Source organism: Saxophila tyrrhenica, assembly GCF_035928015.1.
Source record: "Saxophila tyrrhenica strain CCFEE 5935 chromosome Unknown scaffold_30, whole genome shotgun sequence".
Classification (NCBI taxonomy): domain Eukaryota; kingdom Fungi; phylum Ascomycota; class Dothideomycetes; order Mycosphaerellales; family Extremaceae; genus Saxophila; species Saxophila tyrrhenica.
The window spans coordinates 53,655-71,569 of NW_027041762.1; the positions used below are offsets into that span (position 1 = coordinate 53,655).

The following is a 17,915-nucleotide window of genomic DNA, read 5'->3' on the forward strand; positions in this document are numbered from 1 at the left end:
CTAATGGATCAAAATCAACATGATCACGGCGCTTTGGGTATGGGAGCATCATGAGGGACCAGCATGAGCGTCTTCCAGGGCACTTAGCGATACCCATAGCAGAAAGCATTGCTCGGTTTTATTTTCGTGTCTCATTGGCCACATCAGCAGCAACTTTGACCACGAGATCGCGTTGCAGACGCGTTTGACTCACGACAGAACAGTAAAGATATTTGTAGACATAACGAACCTCAGCGAATCTTCCAAAAGAAACCTCATCCTACCTTTCTCGCGCCACCAAGCACACAAACAACACCTCCCCATCACCTACCTCCAACCCAGCTCCTTCCGCCACCCCAAACATGGCTAGAGAACAACCCACCATAACCGCCTACCAATCCCGCGTCTACACCCTCCTCTCGCAAATCCCCGAGGGCAAAGTAAGCACCTACGCCGCCCTCTCCAAAGCGCTCAACTCCAGTCCGCGCGCGGTCGGCGGCGCGTTGAGGCGGAATCCGTTCGCGCCGGAGGTGCCTTGTCATCGGGTCATACAGGCGAATGGGGTGGGTAGACTTTCAGAAAGCGAGCAGTGATGCGGAGATGCTGATGTGTGAGCAGTATGTTGGCGGGTTCATGGGAGAGTGGCAGAAAGCGCCTTCGGGGGTGAACCAGAGCAGGAAGCTGGAGATTTTGGAGAGGGAGGGGGTGGTCTTTGATGGAAAGGGGATGTTGGTTGAGAGGGGGAGGGCGTGGAGCGGGTTTGTCATTGACAAGGCGTGATGCAGGACTGTATGATGAAGAATGGGTGTTAAGGTACATGTAGAGACGAACGAGATGGGAGTTGCATGTGATTGCCAAGCCTGTGACGTCGCGACATGGACTTTCTCGAGATCGACCCAGCATCATTCCTTCCCAAGTGCGCGAGCGGATAGCACATGCATTGAAGACATCGAGACGAACCCACCGTCAGCTTTTACCACCCCGTCAACGCGACAATGGCCTCCAACTACATCCTCCACGTCACCGCCGGGCCCTCCTACTCAGACCAACACGAAATCCCCATCAACACCCCCGACCGCACGCACATCTCCAGTGACCGCATCACCACGAACCTCCAAGTCCGCATCCAAAACTACCGCGGCCTGCCCGCCAACTCTCCCACCACCTCGCCCTACTTCTCCAAACCCCCGCACGAACACGACCTCTACTCTCTCGAATTCACTTTCACGCTGAAGAACGAAGACATCAATGGCGCGGACTTGGTGTTTGGAAACGACTTTGACCACCCGATCCGGGATAAACTGCCGCCGGGGTTCAATCAGGCGTTTAATCTGGTGAAGTGGTTCGTCGACCCTGGACTCTACGGGGATGTGTATGCGGAGGAACCATACCTGTACGGCCCACTGCTGAGTTCGATGAACGTGCTGAGGATAGGGCCGAAGGATGACCGGGAGCAGGAGAAGGTTGAAGAGGTGCGGGCGAATAGAGAGGAAGGTGATGCGTTGACGGAGGGTGGAGATGGGGATGGAGAGGATGCGAGGAAGAGCTTGGGGTTACCCGCGGATGCGGCGGGGAGGAAGAAGATGTTCTTGAATCAGGCGAAGTTGAAAGAGTTTACGTTTGAGAAGGGGAGGGAGTATGGGAATGACTTCTTTAATCCTTATTTGGATTTCAACGGTATGGCATGTGCTATGAGGGCCGGGTGGGAAGTGTGCTGATGTTGCGGCCAGAGTTCTCGCTCAAGCTACCTGGATGGGGCCTGATACCTGGCGTGACGCTACCGATCATATCATACTGGGACGGACAACCACTGAGGTGAGACGCGCTTCCCTGTACATCTGTGCGTTGCTGGCATGTTCGTCTAATGCGCTGACGCGAAGGTCGCACTCGCTTAGGTACGTGATGAAGAAACGTGGCGACCCTGAGCCGCTGTTCGTGATCGTCTTTACGCTGGTCCCGAAGGACAAGGCTGGTCCGGGTAACGAGGGTGAAGCTGCGGAGAAGAAGGGTGACGATGAGGATCTGGATTGAAGAGGGTATGGTTGGGCGCAATGATGAAAGCCGAATACCCTGCAAGGTCCGACGCAAATCGAGACGGCACAGCATTTCTGTGCCGATAAACGCCAGTGCTTCGAACTCGCAGCCCAAAGCAGCACGCCGGAGCACATGAAGCACGGCCAGAAGGAGCTGCCCTCGCAGTTCGAGGGTGCTTAGTGAAGCCTCCGCAAGGAACACACGAGGGCAATGCAGATATGCCGTTCAATGATATTCCCAGAAGCCATGCATATTCTACACTAGGTCTGCAAGGCCGTAGACATAGACTCATAAAGTCATAGCTCATTGCTCACTCCAAGCCCCTCTCTCATCACTCCTTCACCCCATCGTAGCCTTCGAGAAATCCATCTCCGGATGCTGCGCCTGGAACTTCTTCAACATCTCCATCTTCTTCTCCTCGTCGCTCGACGGCTTCCCCATCTCCTTCTGCCGCTGGTCATACATCATCTTCTCCACCATCCCTCTCGTCTCGCCGTCCAGATCGGAGAGCTTGCTGTTCTCGGGCTGGATCTTGGACGTGTCGATCTTGGGCGCAGAGGTGACGACGTGCGGCCACCATTCCATTTTGTTGGCTTTGTCGAGGTGGATGTTGAGTTCTTTACCGCCGGAGGAGAGGGTCTCGAGGGTCCAGGTAGATTCGTCGGGTTGGATGGGGTGAGGGAGGGTGCCCTGTCCGGTCTTTCGTTAGCATGTGCAGATTGAAGGTGGAACCCCGGTGGATGAGGCGTACGTCTATGATGGGCTCCTGGCCCTTGATGCCGGCTTTGAGTGTGGTCTTCGTGATCTTGACATCCAGGTCTCTGCCCTTCATGTTACCCGGGATGGGTGCTGTGAGGTCGAGGTCTCCGATCTGTTGGGTCCATTTGTACGGTAGTTTGCTCTGCTCTTCCAGCTCTTTGACTTTTGCTTCCGCGTCGAGCTTCTTCCGCTCCTCGGGTGTTGGGGAGGGTGGTCGGTCCGCCATCTTTGTGAACGTTGGTCTGATTCAGAAGTTCGAGGTTCAAAAGGTCGCGAAAGTCGCACGCGTTTCACGTGACTGTGATGCTCTAGCGCCGGGCAATCCCGGGCGGACGGGCAGCTTCGTCGAGCTCCAACTTGACATCTCCTTGCGACTACCAGAAGCCATTGCGCCCAATACAGCACTTTTACACCACAATGAACTCTCTTCGCGTTGCTCGCACGGCGCTGCGGGCTCGTCCTACCGCCTTCCGAGCACCCGCCGCGAGGCGTACGTACGCAGATGTTGCGGAGAACAAGGTACACCAGAGAACAGAATATGGGTAATGGGTTGTGACTGACGCTCCCCGTAGATCCAGTTGACTTTGGCACTGCCTCACCAGGTGTGTATACATACAAAAAGCAGACTTGAGCGGAGCATAGCTGACGAACGCGCGATAGTCGATCTACAAATCCCAAGATGTGTATGTTCGGACCACCTGAAGAAAGAGCGAGAGGAGTATGAACAGGGACTAATACAGCGCAGCGTACAGGTCAACATCCCCGCCGAGTCCGGTGAGATGGGTATCCTCGCTCAGCACGTTCCGTCCATCGAGCAGTTGAAGCCGGGTCTTGTGGAGATCATTGAGGAGGCTGGTGGGAGCAAGCAATTCTTCTGTACGTCGCACACACTACCAGAGGGTCGCAGAAATACAGGGATGCGCAGCGGATAGCAGGGCGTGCTCTCAAGGAGCAATAGAGAGCGTTGAGGATAAACTTGCTGACGGATCTTCCACCAGTGTCCGGCGGCTTTGCAACAGTGCAACCAGGCTCCGTCCTCAGCATCAACGCTGTCGAAGGCTACCCACTCGAGGACTTTAGCGCAGAGGTATGTTGCAAAGGCGTTTCTCGCTTCTCGCCGTGCGTACTAAAGCATTTTATAGGCGGTGCGAAACCAGATCTCCGAGGCGCAGAAGATTGCTGGTGGAAGCGGCAGCGAGCAGGATATTGCGGAGGCAAAGATCGAGCTAGAGGTACGCTGTTCCTTTGTCTCTACTTCATGATACCCAACTGACGCTCCACATAGGTGCTGGAGAGCCTGCAAGCTTCCCTCAAATAGACGAGGCTTGATGGCCATGTAAATACTGCTTTGTGTAACATGTTATCCGCCCGGCTTGGATCCCGAATCTCGCGACCGTCACTTCCCAGACTGCTTGGGACGTTTGACATCTTCCCAGTGCAGCTTCCTCTCCAGCGTGTCACTCGCGGCTTCTTGTCACGCGATGCATCGGACTTCTCTTCACGACACTCTCTCTTCACTATCTCGTTACCCGAAACACAGCATCTCATCTTTCTGGCATATTTCCGTTCATTTCCATATTCTAGTCCAGCAATCCTGCACAGCACACGGATCATCGCTGTTGCTCCTCTGGTGCTTGACTCTTGCAGCACCACGACGACCTTCGGAAGGGCGATGCCGACCGCATGTCGCTAAATGCTTCTTTGGCCCATCTCAGACCCAAACGCCTATCTGCTGAGCGCGAGCTGCAACGTGCTTGCGGCCACTGGAGAAAACTTCCGCTCGCTCCGTCTTTTACGCAACACCGCCAGCTCAGATGTCGACTTCGCTCGTAAGTCAAGCCGACTGCGCTTAGCATTCGAGAGCGCTTGAGCCCATTTCATCACCTTGCCCCTTTTGTTCGCTGACGTGTCTAATGCACTGCAGAAAATCAAGCTCGCCGTCGCAGCGCTCAAATCCCGCCTCCCCAAACACAGCTCGGCAGCCCCTGCAACCCCTGCTGCCCCTGCCCCTGCGACGACCCACCACCTCACAAAGATCGACCTCAGCAAGAAGCGATCCATTACAGCATCGCTTCGCAGCCTCTTCACGGGACACTCCGTCCACAGTACTGCGAGCACAACAAGCACGCCTCCACGCGAAGCGAGCGTGGAACGCCAGCCAAGAGATACTGCGACGGCTGCTACACCGACACCAGTCGATTCGGCAACAGCGACAACAGTTGCTGTCCCGGTTACGACGGCAGAGGGAGGAGCTGCAGGAGGAACTTCAGAAGCAGCAGCAACCACACCGACCCCGGTTCCGGAGCCGACGCCAAGCCCGACGGTTGTACGCTCGAGCACGACCCGCGCCCGCGAGCTTTCGCCGGCGCAGGAGCAAGTCTACCCGCAGAGCCACGGGAAGTTCATCGAAGAAGGCATCGTCAGTCAAGAACACCTAGCAGAACCGATCGTGAGTCAGCCTCAGGAGGCGCATTCGTATCCAGCTCCCGCCGCGACGACGACGACAGCAACGACCAGCAGCACGAGCGAGCCCCGGTCGTTGAAGAAGAAGCAGAGCATGGGTGGGGAGACGACGAAGACGGTGCGCTTCAAGACCAAGACCAAGATTTTGGCGGCTTGGACGGCGTTCAAGATAAAGATGATGGTGTAGGTGGCGGTCGTGGAGGTGTAGGTGGAGCTGTGGTGAAGAGTCGAGTCGCGGCCTTGGAGGAGAAGGCGAGGAAAGATGCGGAGGCTGCTGAGGCTGATGCTGGGAGGCAGACGAGAGGTGCCAGAAGCGCTGCGGTTCCGAAAGTGGACGGGCCGGCGCCTGTGTATCCGCTGCATTACAAGCGATTTGCAAGGCGCACGAGCAGTGGTTTGCCAATACTGACGATGAAACCTGAGACCCCAATATATCGGTCACTTCCGGACGATGATCCGACTATTCATGCTCCGCAACCTACGAAGAAGGTTCCTGCCTTTGGAACACCTGAGGTGACATCCAAACTTGCGAGACTTGGTGAGAGTGCAAACAGCTACTTTGCAAGCCCTGCCATTACTCCTGCAGCATTCCTGCAGGGTACGAAGAGTAACTGTGTCCGGCATGGCCGGATACCACCGCCTGCAACAGCAACGAAGAACGACAGACTTGGCCCGCCAGACCTAGCGAGGGATAGGAGTGGCATATACCATCCAACTGGCATATCGCAAATGCGGCAGATGGAAGCTACAAGTCCTTGGGCCGGACCGACGAGATATATCATGACCGCCGCTGATGCGCGGGATAAGGTTTGCCCTGATTGTATGAACGAGCTGAGGATCAAGCGGAGGGAGTTGATGCAAAGTACGCCACGCACCGTTTCGAGGCCTGGAGATCTGAGCAGGATGATCTCGACGCAAACCTTGCGAGGCATCAGCGAAGACGTGCATGGCAATAAGCAGGGTCTTGTCTTGTCGAAAGACCTTGGTGATGGGCTCAACGCTGTGATTGTTGAGCACAAGGGTGACTTGAGGCGAGTTGTGCTCAATTCGCGGCATGGCAAGGCTTCGATGGAGACCATGCAGAGGCTTTCGAAAGAGTAGGCTCTGGTCTCAGACCAGATCCTTTTCGCTGGGTCCGGAACGAAAACAACTTCGACAGACCTGAAAGACCACACGCTCATCCTGGATGCTCCACCGAGAGAACACGACATCCGCAAACCCTCTGTACCGGAACTCCTGGACATGATCGATGAAGCGGCCAACGAGATCCATCTGCACGCCGGTCAAGCGGCCGAACGATACATCAGTCGGCCGAGCTTTGCTCAGATGACACGCAACTCTCTGCTGGGCGAGACCGACTTCGACGCAGTGCTCGCGTACAATGCGCCCTCGGCCCAGGCTCTGGTGGAGCGTCAAGGTATTGATGATCACTATCGCGCTTTGCATGACCGTCTTGCGGAGGCTTCGAGGCGGCCGAGTGTAAAACGGGTTGATGCTACTGCTGTGGTTGCGAGGGTTGCTGCGACTCGACAGCCAGCAGCTCAAGCAGAGCCAGCACCAGTGCCGCCCAGAAGTCAGCCAAAGCCTACGAGTGCAAGCAGACCTTCACCACCTCGAATCATCACAACCAGGCCGACGCTTCCTCAGGTCACAAAGTTCGCGGACGTCTCTCCCAGGCAGACTCCGCCGCCAGAGCACCCGAGCATTCACCATGCACCAGAACTCTCGCCCACTCCAACCTCGAACGGAACCGCGTTCCAGACTGGATCTTCGACCCGACACGGCACCTTCAGCTTCCTCAACCCCTGGAGTCGCAATGCTACACCTACGACACCTACAGCACACCCGTCACCTGCTCCAACTCATCCACCAACTACACCATCACCGACCCCAACGCCAAGTCCTCCCCCAACACACACCGGCCGCGTCCGGCCAGCAGACGAGTCCCCACCGTCCACAACGCCCCAACCAATCTCCTCGGCTGCGAATCCCTACCACCACGCTCCCCACACGCCGCCCGATCTTCCGCATGCAGCGTACTCTGACCCGAAAGTCAAGGAGCAGCAGCAAATCATTCGGGCGGCTATGCGGATGGAGAGAGGAAGGGCGGTGCAGGAGGCGTCGAGTCGGGTGGAGAGGGAGGAGAGGAGGAAGAAGAGTCTTGTTGGAGATGGAGGGAGGAAGAGGGGGTGATGGAAGGTTTGATGTTGGTGTACCTATTAATTGGGGTAGAGATTGGATAGACCTGTCATTTTAAATCGGTTCTATGCGCCCTTGACTTTGATCTCACGACCATAGAATTGTTTTCATATCGAAGATCAATGTGATGTCTTTGGTTTTGCCTCCATCCGAAGTTGAGCACAGACCTCACTTCAATGACCTCAATGTTCATGAACTCGGGACTTTCTCCTTCCATCCATCTACAAGTCCACACACAATCAACAATGGGCTCCTCAGCATCCAAAGCAGCCCGCCCAGCAGGCGCAGCAGCACGACAATACCCGAAACGTGCACCTACAACCACAACAACAACATCCTCCAACGCACCCCCCACCCAACCACCACCCGCCCAAAACCATCAACCCGGCCCAACCGTACGCCCCCAACCGCGCGCCTCAGGCGACAGATCCGAAGCCATCAATCTCGACGCCTCCGACCCGGACTTCGCCCGCTCCTTGCGCAGCCTAGGCCCCGTTCAACCCAACCCAACCATGTCCCCGACCTCCAACTTCCCGCACCCCTCGAACCCGAACAACCCCTCCTCCGCACCTCCAAGTCCTTTCCCAGACCCGCGAAGGAACCCAGCGCTCGCGGTGCTGGATGCGAGACAGAAGCTGCAGGATGAGGCGGAGAAGGAGTTTGCGGAGGCCGGGAGGAGGGGGCATGAGGGAAGGCAGTTTTTGGACGTTTATACGATTAGGCAGGTTTTGCAGATGAGGGATCAGCAGGGGAGGAGCGCGGGGGGTATTGAGAAGGCGCTTGGGTTGAAGGAAGGGGTTGTGGGAAGATTGGGCACTGACGGGGTTGTGGGAGTAGTGGGGGAGGTTGGAAGGGCGGAGAGGGAGGTTCATGTTGTGTGAAAAGGATCGGGGTGTTGTTGGGTATCTTAAGATATCGTTACGGCTGGGTCTGTTCCACCTTCAAGACGGCCATAACACCGAGGTGGTCTGTGATCCATGGCTTTTCGAAGCCGAGATCAATTATCCGCTTTCGTTCGCCTTCATCCTGCACCTCGAGACCAGCGCCGAAGCGTTCGAACTTGCTGCAGCGCAAACTACCGCAGTAAAACACCTTGTCCATGCGACTGGTACCGAAGCGCTCCCGATTCGTCGTCGACGCCTGCTGGCCCCATGTATGCCCGCCTTCAGCATCATCTTCGTCGCCACCGAGCTCAAGATACGCATCCTTCAGACCATTCTCTCTATGCAGCGTGCGGTCGAAGTCCTGGATGGCGTTGAAGTCCCCGGCAACAGCAGCGCCGTCCACAGCAGCATCTTTCATATACTGCGCCAACAACTTCATCTGCGGCGGTCTCATCGCTGGTTCGAACGCCAGACTCTCGAGATGCGTGTTGCACAGCCGCACGGTCTTCTGCTGGAGCAGCACATTCACGAATAGCCCGTCTCGCTGCATATTGGTCTGGGAGAAGTGTATGCGGAAGCAGGAAGCGAGCGGCAAGCGGTTGTCGATCAGCGTCACGGTTCCGTAGTGTCCGCTCTGCCAGTTCTCTGTGCCGGTGTCGGTCAGGGTGAAGTTCTGCTGGACCCAGGTGTCGTTTGCCAGGAGGGTCAGGTCGGAGGCGACGCATTCTTGGAGGAAGATCACACTGGCGGTGCTTCGGTCGAGGGCGGAGATGAGGGTCTCGAGGTGGCGGACGGCTGCGTTCATGCGAGAGTCGGCGAAAGGCAACATAAAATCGATGTTGTGACTTAGTAGTGTTATCGATCTCGTCGTCGAGTTGTCGATATGAGCAGAAGAAGTACTGTTGTCTGGTCCGGAGGCGTTCCATTTCCGTTCTGAGGATGAGTAGGCGTAGCAGGGCTGCTTCCACGGCTTGTCATATTCCCATGGCACAGCGGTACGCTTCTTGGCTTCTGAAGCCTGAATCGATCGCTGAACGAGCTCGTCCATGGTGCTGTGTCTCACTGTGATGTTGTTGACGGGACGGTGGAGTTGTGGGAAAAGGTGTTTGATGCGGGGGGCAAGAGCTCGCATCAACTTCATGCTCTTTCGAGTCTTGACCAATTTGCGACTCAAATCGCGTTCGTAAACATCCTTCAAAGATTGATGTTAGGTTATTGGATGACGGCAGCCTATTTTCAGTGACTCATAGCATGGTCTCAGGTTGTACGACAGGTCGTGGATTGAAGTCGTGAGAGGTCTCGATCGCAGGCAGACCGCTGCTCTCTGGACACAATTGCTTGCATAAGGTACACAGTCCGATTTTTAGGAGTTAACGAGATAAGTTTGCGGTCCTACTTAGGACACGCAAGAGTCATCCCGTGGCATGGCCTCCTCTTCTGTGGACCCAGCATTCTCCATAGCGCTCCCCAAAGCTGAGCTCCATGCCCATCTCTCTGGCAGCATCAGCCCAACAACACTTCATGAGATATGGTTGAAGAAGCGATCGGAAGGCCAATGTCTGGACCTGGAAGATCCTCTCGCTGCTATCAAGGCAGGCGGAGACGGCTTCGTTGACATTGTTTCGTTCTTCCCGCTCTTCGACAAGTACATCTATGCTCTTTGCAATGATCTTGAGAATGTCAAGTACGCTACGGAGAAGGTACTCCAGGACTTCAGCAAGGATGGCGTCCGCTACCTCGAGCTCAGGACGACTCCCAGAGCGTGTGTCGAGACTGGGATGACCAAGGAACTGTACGTGGATACTGTCAACGAGACTTTTGCTCGATGGAACCATAACCATACCGGCCAGCTTGAAGCCTACCCCATACTTTCGATTGACCGGCGTATGTCCGCTGAAGAAGCAATTGAAGTGGTAGATCTGGCTGTCAAGTACCAATACCATCCCAACCAAGATAAAGGAGGATACGTGGTAGGTGTAGACCTCGGCGGCAATCCAATGAAAGGCAATGTCTCCATCTTCACCGAAGCCATGGCTACAGCGAAAGCGAATGGTCTGGGCATCACCATTCACTTCGCGGAAGTCCCCCAGTCTTCAACCGAGGAAGAGCTCAACACTATCCTATCCTGGCGGCCAGACCGGTTGGGACATTGCATACACGTTCCACCACTAATCGAGAAAGTGATGAGGCAAAGGTCAACCGGCCTCGAAATGTGCCTCTCCTGCAACGTGCTCTCTGGTCTGACGAGCGGAGGCTTTGAGAGGCACCACATCAAACAGTGGGCTCAAAGCGACTGCCCGATTGCACTGTCGACGGACGACGTAGGCATCTTTGGCAGTCCACTGTCGAATGAGTATTCACTTGCTGCAAAATACCTACACCTTTCACGGAAGCAGGTTATAAGCCTGGCTAAACAAGCTGTCCAAGCTTCGTTTGCTGGCCGGAAGAGGATGATGCGGCTTCTTGACGAATTCGAGGCCGCCTTTGATCAGGATGGCTGAGGTCCCTTCCATGGATACAATAACAACATTGTATTTCCATAATAATTGCCGTGGTGCTATGAAGCCATCCCTGGCAACGGTCCCATGCAGGAAAGCCGCATGCCAATGCGAGATTACACATTGCAATCCCTTTGTTTGTACACAACCTCGCAAACACCACACACAACTTTTCCATTTGAGCCCGCAGACGCCGATCCAGACCACCAAGTTCTGCATCAGACATTTTCAAGATGGCTAAATTGAGGACCGTCACTCCGAAAAAGGGTGCGAAACCCAAAGGCATCGACACGCCTGAGTCCGCTCCACGCCGTTCGGCGCGAGACACCACACCTTCTGCGAAAAAGGTCGCCGCCGATGCCCTGTCCGCAGTGTCGAAGGTCGTGAAGAGTGTCACTCCAGCAAAGTCTACGCCTGCTAAAGCGAGTACCACGAAAGCTAAAGCCACCACCGCCAAAGCATGTCCAGCTAAGACGACACGCGCCACGACCAAGAAGTCCCCAGCAAAGGCCGATGCTAATGAGACGCCTGTGGAAGAATCGCCAGCAAAGTCACGAGGCCGTCCCAGGAAGGCAGCAGCGACAGAGCCATCCAAGGCTGAACCCAGCGGTGTCGCGAAAGATACGAAACCCATGCGCTTTCGCAGAGCTGGCGATCCTTTGGCTACCGAGGACAACGGAGGCTGGATCCCTATTACGAAGAAGGCAAGCCCGGCCAAGCGAGGCGCAAAGGCGAAAGCCACTGGCGATAAATCCTACAAGAACCAGGAGACCGTCGATGACGACAGTGAAGATGATGATGGCGGTTTCATGGGTATCGTGCAGTCGATCGAGGCGCTGAGTCCGCGAACGCCAAGCCGTCCCCGGAAGGAGAGCCCTTCTCGTGCGGTATCCCGAAGTCCTGCACCCAGAGGACGTCGGCAGAGCCCGAAGAAGACGTCAGCAGCTGCACCAAAGAGCCCAGTCCGAGCGACCAGCAAGTCTCCGAAGCCACGGACCGTAGCCAAAGCGCGATCGAAGAGCCCGCAGAAGAAAGCGCAAGCAAACGTTCTGGACGAAGACTCTGAATTCCCGACCAAAACGCGCTCAAAGAGTCCCGCAAAGCCGGCGGCCAAGAGCCGCTCGAGGAGTCCAGGCAAGCGAGCGCCCGTCAATGTTCACTTCCAAGACGAGGAAGAATGTGAGCCAGAACCGGATTTTGCGGAACTTCCGCCCAGCAGACGTTCTAAGAGCCCATCGAAGCCGAAGACGACTGCTTCAAGCGACGATCCCTCTGTCACAGCCAGAAAGCGTTCTGAAAGCCCAGCGAAGAAGGCAGGACCGGGACGTCCCAAGAAGCGACCGACGGAGATCTCAACACGCACACGCTCGAGGAGCTCGGCATCCCGAAGCCCGAGTGTTGATGCCGCCCCTGAGAATCTCAAAATACAGAAGACGAGGGGTCTTGGCAGTCCCGTGAGAATCCAACAGCCAGGCGCAAACGCATCGCGCACTTTCAGTCCGCACAAACCAGCATCGCAAGCCGGTCTACCTCAAACAGCCATGAGGCCACGCAGCCCCAGTCCCGACAAGGCCGGAAAAGGCAAATCAAAGAGCTCAACAACAAACAAAGCACGATCACCGTCCCGCAAGCCCGACTTCTTCACCTGCTTCAACTCAAACTCGATAGAAGGCAAGATTTTGCAGCGCGTCGAAGCAGAAGCCTTCAAATTTGCAAAAGCGAAATTGGCAAAGAATGAACCCTTCCGCGAAGTCCCGGACTGGAAGGCTGAGCACTACGAAGTGATTGCATTCAAGCGCGGCTTGGATCGGGCGAGGAAGGAGTTTGCTATGCGCACTATCGCGGGTAATGAGGAGCAGCACCAGAAGAATTCACCCAAGAAGCGATCGAGGTCGAAGTCGAGGTCGAGGTCGCCGAGCAAGAGCAAGAGCAAGGGTGAAGGTGGGAGCGAGCCGCCCAGTGTCAACGGAGTGGATCCGCCTTCTGAAAGCGAGGAGAGTGAACTGGACGAGGACCGGGACTTCGTCTACGACGCTCAAACTGGCCCTGCGAAGAGGGTCCCGGCCAAGCGCAAGGCAGCCGACAGCCTGCCATCTCCGCTCAAGAAAATGGCTCGCACGCCCAGTCGCGGCAACAGTCCCACGAAGCGGTCTCCGACCAAATCCTCACCACCAAAAGCCAAAGGCAAGCGCAAAGCCGCCACCACCAGCGAGCCCCCTCCCCTCGTCCGCGAGGGCGAGTCCTCAGCCCCGAACCGCGGCCCCATCCATTCCTCCACCAACCCGCAGTTCGTGCGCGGCATCGACAACAAGCGCAACCCGTTCTTCGAAAGCATGCCGGCGCCCGAGGTGTGGCATAGACGCATGCCGCCGTACTTTCCGTTCGGGGAGACGCCGTATATGGAGCAGGTGATGAGCAATCAGATCAGTGCTGATCTTGCGAAAGGTGAGTTCTGCCGTTCGTTCTAAGGAGGTGTGGTGGTGTCTGTGACCAAGCTGACACTGTGGTGTAGGCGAGAAGCCCGCTAAAGAAGCCTCGGGTTTGAAGTCTCTTTGGGGGTGGTTCGGAAGCAAGTCAAATGCTGAGGCCCAGAAAGTCGAGAGCACGGCCCAGGACGGCGAGAATCGAGTTCTTCCAGGACAACTGCCGTCAGCGACCGACGCTGAGATCAAGAGGTTTGCGACGCAGCTCCAAGGGCAGAGCAAGGGGCAGAAGCGCAAGGCGTCCGATGAACAGGTGGCGGCGCCGTCCTCCAAGGCGCCGAAGAGGCGGCGTGGCCCGGGGAGTGATGAGTAGGAGGATGATGGTATGGTCGGTGGTGGTCTACAGTAGGGTACTGTCGACCTTCCGGCCGAACTGCAGTGGAGCCTGTTGCATGGGGGTGGCTGTAGTCTATGAAGTAGTAATGCTGTAATTATTAATCTGAATCCTTCACCAGCAACTCTCTCGCAATCTTGCTCTGTGCCCTGATCTTCGGACCATAGAACACTAGTATCCAAGGCACGATAGTGAGAAGAGCAGCAAAGCCGCCCAAGAAGCTCGCCGCGCCTCCGTATGTGAGGCCGCGAAACATGAAGGTGGTGTAGATGGGGAAAGAGCCGCCGACCATATTGCGGCAGAAGCTTTGGGATGCGAGGGCGGAGCTGGCATATCTGTTGTTTCTTGTTAGCCACGCTCAGCGTCGTTGATGGATGGTGGGCGTACTTGTGGTAGCAATCAGCGAGATAATTAAACACCGCCAGATATATGCTGAAAATGCCCATCGTCGCGACTCCAATCCCAATAACCGGCACTATCCAGTGGATGTCGCTGAAGCAAGTCCATCCGAACCAGAAACATCCAATCGGCAGCAGCGAAGACTGCACGCAGCAGAACAGCAACCGACCTTCAGGTGTGCCCAGGAATTCCCTCCATTTCTCGTTCGTTACGTATTTCCGGGCCAGTGGTTCCTGGTAGATACTGATAACCGTGCTGATGATAGCAGCAATGCAGACGGTGGCGAAGACTGCGCCTGACTGGGCGACGTTGAAGCCATAGCGAGTAGAGAAGATCAAGGGCACAGCGCCGAAGAGGAGGTAGAGGACGGCCCAGGCGAAAGAGATCCAGAGGCTGAAGAAGAGGACCACAGGTTCTGTGAGGAGGAGGTGGAATGGGCGGTACAGGGAGACGCTGATCATTTTGAACAGAGAGGCTCGTTCTTCGTCGCTGCGCACTTTCCATCTGATGCGCTGGGGTGAGCGGTTGTCGTGTTTTTCGGTTGATACGACGGACTCGCTGCTGGAGCCGGGCATGGAGACGCCGTAGTAGCCGGCTGCTTCGAGCTCGTCGTACCATTTGTTCAAGGCCTTTGCTTTTCGAGATAGTAGGACGGAGCCTCGGGATTCTCTAAAGAAGATAGCGACGAAGATCCAAAGAAGACCGCAAGTGATGACTTGAAGTCGGAATATCCAGCGCCAAGTCGTGTATTCGCCGATGAAGCCGGAGACCAATGGCCCAAGGCCGGTGCCAGAGATGGCGCCACCAGAAAATAATGCCATAGCCCAGTTCCGGTCCTCTGCATGGTAATAGTCTGATATAACGCCGCCGACCATGGTGCTGAACGTGCTACAAGCGACGCCGGTGAGGAAACGTGCAACGAGCATCCCAGCGAATGTAGGCGTGAGAGCGCACACAAGCTGGAAGACAACGAAGAAGAATCCTGTGATAACGAAGACCGGTCTCCGCCCATTGATCTCAGAGAAGGGTGCAAGGAACATTGGTGCTATAGCGAAACCCGCCGTGAAGATTGCAATGCCGACTCCTGCTACTGGCTGAGAGATGTTCCACTCCTCCATGTACTGCTCATTACCCGCAGCGTACGCACCAGCGGTGTAAGCCGTGATCATGGTGGAGAGACATCCCATCCAGGTCATGAAGCTCTTCCTGCTCGAGGGCCATTGGAAAGGGTTGGTGTACTGTTTCAAGTCCGGGCTCGGTGGCGGTTGCTGTCGTTCGCTGTCCAGAGAAGCGGATTGCGTTTGGTACCATGGTCGTGGTAACTCGGTTTCGAATGTGAAGTAATGCCATTGTATCTCGTCGTCAGATCCTAAGCTCTCGTGGGGTGACGAGTCGCTGCTGGAATCCTTCTTCAAGTGGCCATCATTGGCGGTCTCGGCGTTCATGGTGATGCCTCTCTGCGGCGTTCCGTCTGGTCTGCCCAGCTGTCATAAGAAGTCGTGCTACCTCACGCGACATGCAATGAAGACGAAACTAAAAACGAAAATATGTACAGAAACCCAGACACCATGAGGAGAAATCGAATATACATAAAGAGGAGAGTCATGAGTTCTTCAATGCCCCCCTCCACCTGGCCGAGCAAAATCCGGCCGCCGAATTAGCCGTCAGGCCGTGCTATTCCCGTTACTGTAATCTTCAACGGCATCTGGGGAACTCCTCTTGCTCCTGTTCATCTTCCAGGTTGTGTTCTCACCTTCTGGTCTTGGTATCGAGCTGCGGCGGACAGTGGAATCGGCCTACTATCTCCTAGTTGAGAGTGTGTCGTCTCGCAGACCATCCCACAGACAATGACAGCCCCCCCGAAGAGATCAACGTGGGTCTTTTCAGAGGCTGTTGGGTTGTGGGATTTTGTAACCCCGGCGCTCACGACGCCTCTCCACTACTTCCACTACTTCCACTCCCCAGCCCCATCCCAAAACCCCCCACCCCAACCACCCCGACCCCTACAACATCACCACACCCACCCCACCCATCCTCCCCGCATCCGCCACCCCGTCCCCATCAACCCCACCCCCCAACGCCTCCGTCCTCCAATTAAACAGATAAAAATTCAACTTCCCATCCCCGCGCTCAAACTTCAGCTCCTTGAAAAACAGCGGGTTATCCAGCAGCGTCAGCGCGTTGAAGACGTGGAAATTCGCCCTTTTGGCCTGGACGATGGCGTCGTGCATGAGGGCTTGGAGACGGGAGGCGAGGTTTAATTGGATCTGGGCGGCTTTGGGGTGCGGGCCGGAGGTGGGGGGGAAGGCGGTGTCGGAGGCGAGGTAGTAGAGGTAGGCGGCGCGGATGGTTTCTTTTTGTTGGTTTGATTTGAGGACGGTGGACTGGGGGATGGGTTAGTGTGGGTTCGTTGAGTGTAGGATGTGGTAGGAGAGGACAGCTTACTTCGAGTAGGTAGTAGGACACAAAGTCAGAGATACCACCGCCTTCTTTATCCACCACCCAGCTCCAGACGACGTCCTTGCTCGCGTCAGAGCACAGCCAGTGCGCGATCTCTTCTGCTGTCCACTCTTGTCGCAGCTTGAAGCGCTCCAGGTATCGCACAAGCAGATCCCTCACACCCTCGATATCGTCAGGCTTCATCGGCCGCATGCCCTTGATCTTCGTCTGCGCCGTATCGACTTTGTACTTGTACTTCTGCCTCAGCTCCGTCGTGCCGGGCGGTACATGGCTGAAGCCGCACTTGTAGAGGTGCTCCCAGTCCAGCGAGCGGTGATAATATCTGCACGTGCTCACCGGCGTAGGCAAGATCGTGCCAGCCGTGTACAGCGCCTGGTAGATGCCATTCAAATAGCATCTCCTCGTAACCTCCTTGATCATGACGGGCGCCAGTCGCTTCCCGCGCAGCTTGTGGTGGACGGTGAGGAAGTTGATCTCGGTCGACTTGAACTTGTGCTCGCCCACTTTGAGCGTGACAGGTATGCCGGCGATGAAAGCGACCAGTCGCCCTCTCTTCCCCTCCGTCGTCGACTTCGTCCGCACGCCGATGTGCCATTCTTTCTTCCACCCGGGCGGCTTCAGCGCCCACGAGAGGAACGAGACGCTGTACTTGAAGCGGAACGAACCGTCGGTATCCTCCACGTAGTGACCGTCCAGTAGCTCGTAGAGTTCCTGCAATTCACCCTTGTCCTCGATGTCGACGGTAGACCACTCGAACCCCTCCACCAGCTTCTCGGGCTCTTCCTTCGCGCTCGCTCTGCAGACCTTGTCGGGCAAGATCGGGCCTTCGGGTAGCGACTCGCTCGAGCTGTCCGTGGTTTGCAGCAGATTCGGTGGTTCCTTGAACTTGGGCACCGGCTGCGTGTTCCAGAACTTGTAATCCTCTGGTGCCTTGCCTTCTTGCTTCTGCCCCTGCTGCGACACAGCAAGCTGTTGGAGTAGCGATTGTATGTTCTGCACCTGCGCTGGCCTCGGCGGTTGTTGTGCGCCTGCTGCTGAGTCCGCTCCTTCGCCTGATGTTGCTGCCTTCTTTTTCTTCTTCTTGGGCTTCTTCTTCTTCTTGGAGGGCTCTGCTGCTGTGCCTGCTTCTACCTCGCCGTCTTCCTCGACTTCCTCCTCAGCATCCTCATCTGCGTCCGCTGTGTTCTCTGCAATGTTTGAGGGATCCTCTAGAGCTTTGTCTGCCACATCACTCGCGATCTGCACATCTGCTGTCTTCTCTTGCTCGGCCGCCATGGTCGCGGTCGATTTTGCTTTCTCTTCCTTGCGTTCGCACCACCGCGCACTTCACGGAATGTTTAGTCAGGGACTAGAATGGGAGGTTCCTTCAAATATAACGGTGTCGCGTGGCCGCACGAGCCTCGTGAATGTGGGGTAAGCATGT

At 56.1% G+C, this 17,915-nt stretch overlaps 11 protein-coding genes across 11 annotated transcripts; 7 read left to right on the top strand and 4 right to left on the bottom strand.

Annotated features, from left to right (window-relative positions):
• Positions 1 to 341: 341 nt before the first annotated feature.
• Positions 342 to 759, top strand: LTR77_011025 (uncharacterized protein; the record flags this gene model as incomplete). Its single annotated transcript, XM_064808238.1, has 2 exons — positions 342 to 542; positions 598 to 759. 2 exons carry the CDS (start codon positions 342 to 344, stop codon positions 757 to 759), a joined length of 363 nt encoding a protein of 120 aa, XP_064653560.1.
• Positions 760 to 974: 215 nt separating this feature from the next.
• Positions 975 to 2,010, top strand: LTR77_011026 (uncharacterized protein; the record flags this gene model as incomplete). The annotated part of the gene is made up of 3 exons (XM_064808239.1): positions 975 to 1,656; positions 1,710 to 1,794; positions 1,875 to 2,010. 3 exons carry the CDS (start codon positions 975 to 977, stop codon positions 2,008 to 2,010), a joined length of 903 nt encoding a protein of 300 aa, XP_064653561.1.
• Positions 2,011 to 2,352: 342 nt separating this feature from the next.
• On the bottom strand, positions 2,353 to 2,998 carry LTR77_011027 (uncharacterized protein; the record flags this gene model as incomplete). The annotated part of the gene is made up of 2 exons (XM_064808240.1): positions 2,353 to 2,703; positions 2,765 to 2,998. 2 exons carry the CDS (start codon positions 2,996 to 2,998, stop codon positions 2,353 to 2,355), a joined length of 585 nt encoding a protein of 194 aa, XP_064653562.1.
• Positions 2,999 to 3,551: 553 nt separating this feature from the next.
• ATP16 (delta subunit of the central stalk of mitochondrial F1F0 ATP synthase, atp16) lies at positions 3,552 to 4,090 on the top strand (the record flags this gene model as incomplete). Its single annotated transcript, XM_064808241.1, has 4 exons — positions 3,552 to 3,648; positions 3,771 to 3,859; positions 3,915 to 4,004; positions 4,058 to 4,090. 4 exons carry the CDS (start codon positions 3,552 to 3,554, stop codon positions 4,088 to 4,090), a joined length of 309 nt encoding a protein of 102 aa, XP_064653563.1.
• Positions 4,091 to 4,586: 496 nt separating this feature from the next.
• Positions 4,587 to 5,422, top strand: LTR77_011029 (uncharacterized protein; the record flags this gene model as incomplete). Its single annotated transcript, XM_064808242.1, has 2 exons — positions 4,587 to 4,601; positions 4,697 to 5,422. 2 exons carry the CDS (start codon positions 4,587 to 4,589, stop codon positions 5,420 to 5,422), a joined length of 741 nt encoding a protein of 246 aa, XP_064653564.1.
• Positions 5,423 to 5,646: 224 nt separating this feature from the next.
• LTR77_011030 (uncharacterized protein) lies at positions 5,647 to 7,428 on the top strand (the record flags this gene model as incomplete). The annotated part of the gene is made up of 2 exons (XM_064808243.1): positions 5,647 to 6,256; positions 6,395 to 7,428. The coding sequence occupies 2 exons, from the start codon at positions 5,647 to 5,649 to the stop codon at positions 7,426 to 7,428; spliced, it is 1,644 nt and encodes a 547-aa protein (XP_064653565.1).
• Positions 7,429 to 8,352: 924 nt separating this feature from the next.
• Positions 8,353 to 9,366, bottom strand: LTR77_011031 (uncharacterized protein; the record flags this gene model as incomplete). Its single annotated transcript, XM_064808244.1, has 1 exon — positions 8,353 to 9,366. One exon carries the CDS (start codon positions 9,364 to 9,366, stop codon positions 8,353 to 8,355), a length of 1,014 nt encoding a protein of 337 aa, XP_064653566.1.
• A 376-nt stretch (positions 9,367 to 9,742) lies between these two features.
• On the top strand, positions 9,743 to 10,819 carry LTR77_011032 (uncharacterized protein; the record flags this gene model as incomplete). Its single annotated transcript, XM_064808245.1, has 1 exon — positions 9,743 to 10,819. The coding sequence occupies one exon, from the start codon at positions 9,743 to 9,745 to the stop codon at positions 10,817 to 10,819; it is 1,077 nt and encodes a 358-aa protein (XP_064653567.1).
• Positions 10,820 to 11,049: 230 nt separating this feature from the next.
• Positions 11,050 to 13,612, top strand: LTR77_011033 (uncharacterized protein; the record flags this gene model as incomplete). Its single annotated transcript, XM_064808246.1, has 2 exons — positions 11,050 to 13,261; positions 13,329 to 13,612. 2 exons carry the CDS (start codon positions 11,050 to 11,052, stop codon positions 13,610 to 13,612), a joined length of 2,496 nt encoding a protein of 831 aa, XP_064653568.1.
• A 121-nt stretch (positions 13,613 to 13,733) lies between these two features.
• Positions 13,734 to 15,477, bottom strand: LTR77_011034 (uncharacterized protein; the record flags this gene model as incomplete). The annotated part of the gene is made up of 2 exons (XM_064808247.1): positions 13,734 to 13,968; positions 14,021 to 15,477. The coding sequence occupies 2 exons, from the start codon at positions 15,475 to 15,477 to the stop codon at positions 13,734 to 13,736; spliced, it is 1,692 nt and encodes a 563-aa protein (XP_064653569.1).
• A 558-nt stretch (positions 15,478 to 16,035) lies between these two features.
• NMT1 (glycylpeptide N-tetradecanoyltransferase) lies at positions 16,036 to 17,767 on the bottom strand (the record flags this gene model as incomplete). Its single annotated transcript, XM_064808248.1, has 2 exons — positions 16,036 to 16,416; positions 16,478 to 17,767. 2 exons carry the CDS (start codon positions 17,765 to 17,767, stop codon positions 16,036 to 16,038), a joined length of 1,671 nt encoding a protein of 556 aa, XP_064653570.1.
• Between the last annotated feature and the right edge of the window lie 148 nt (positions 17,768 to 17,915).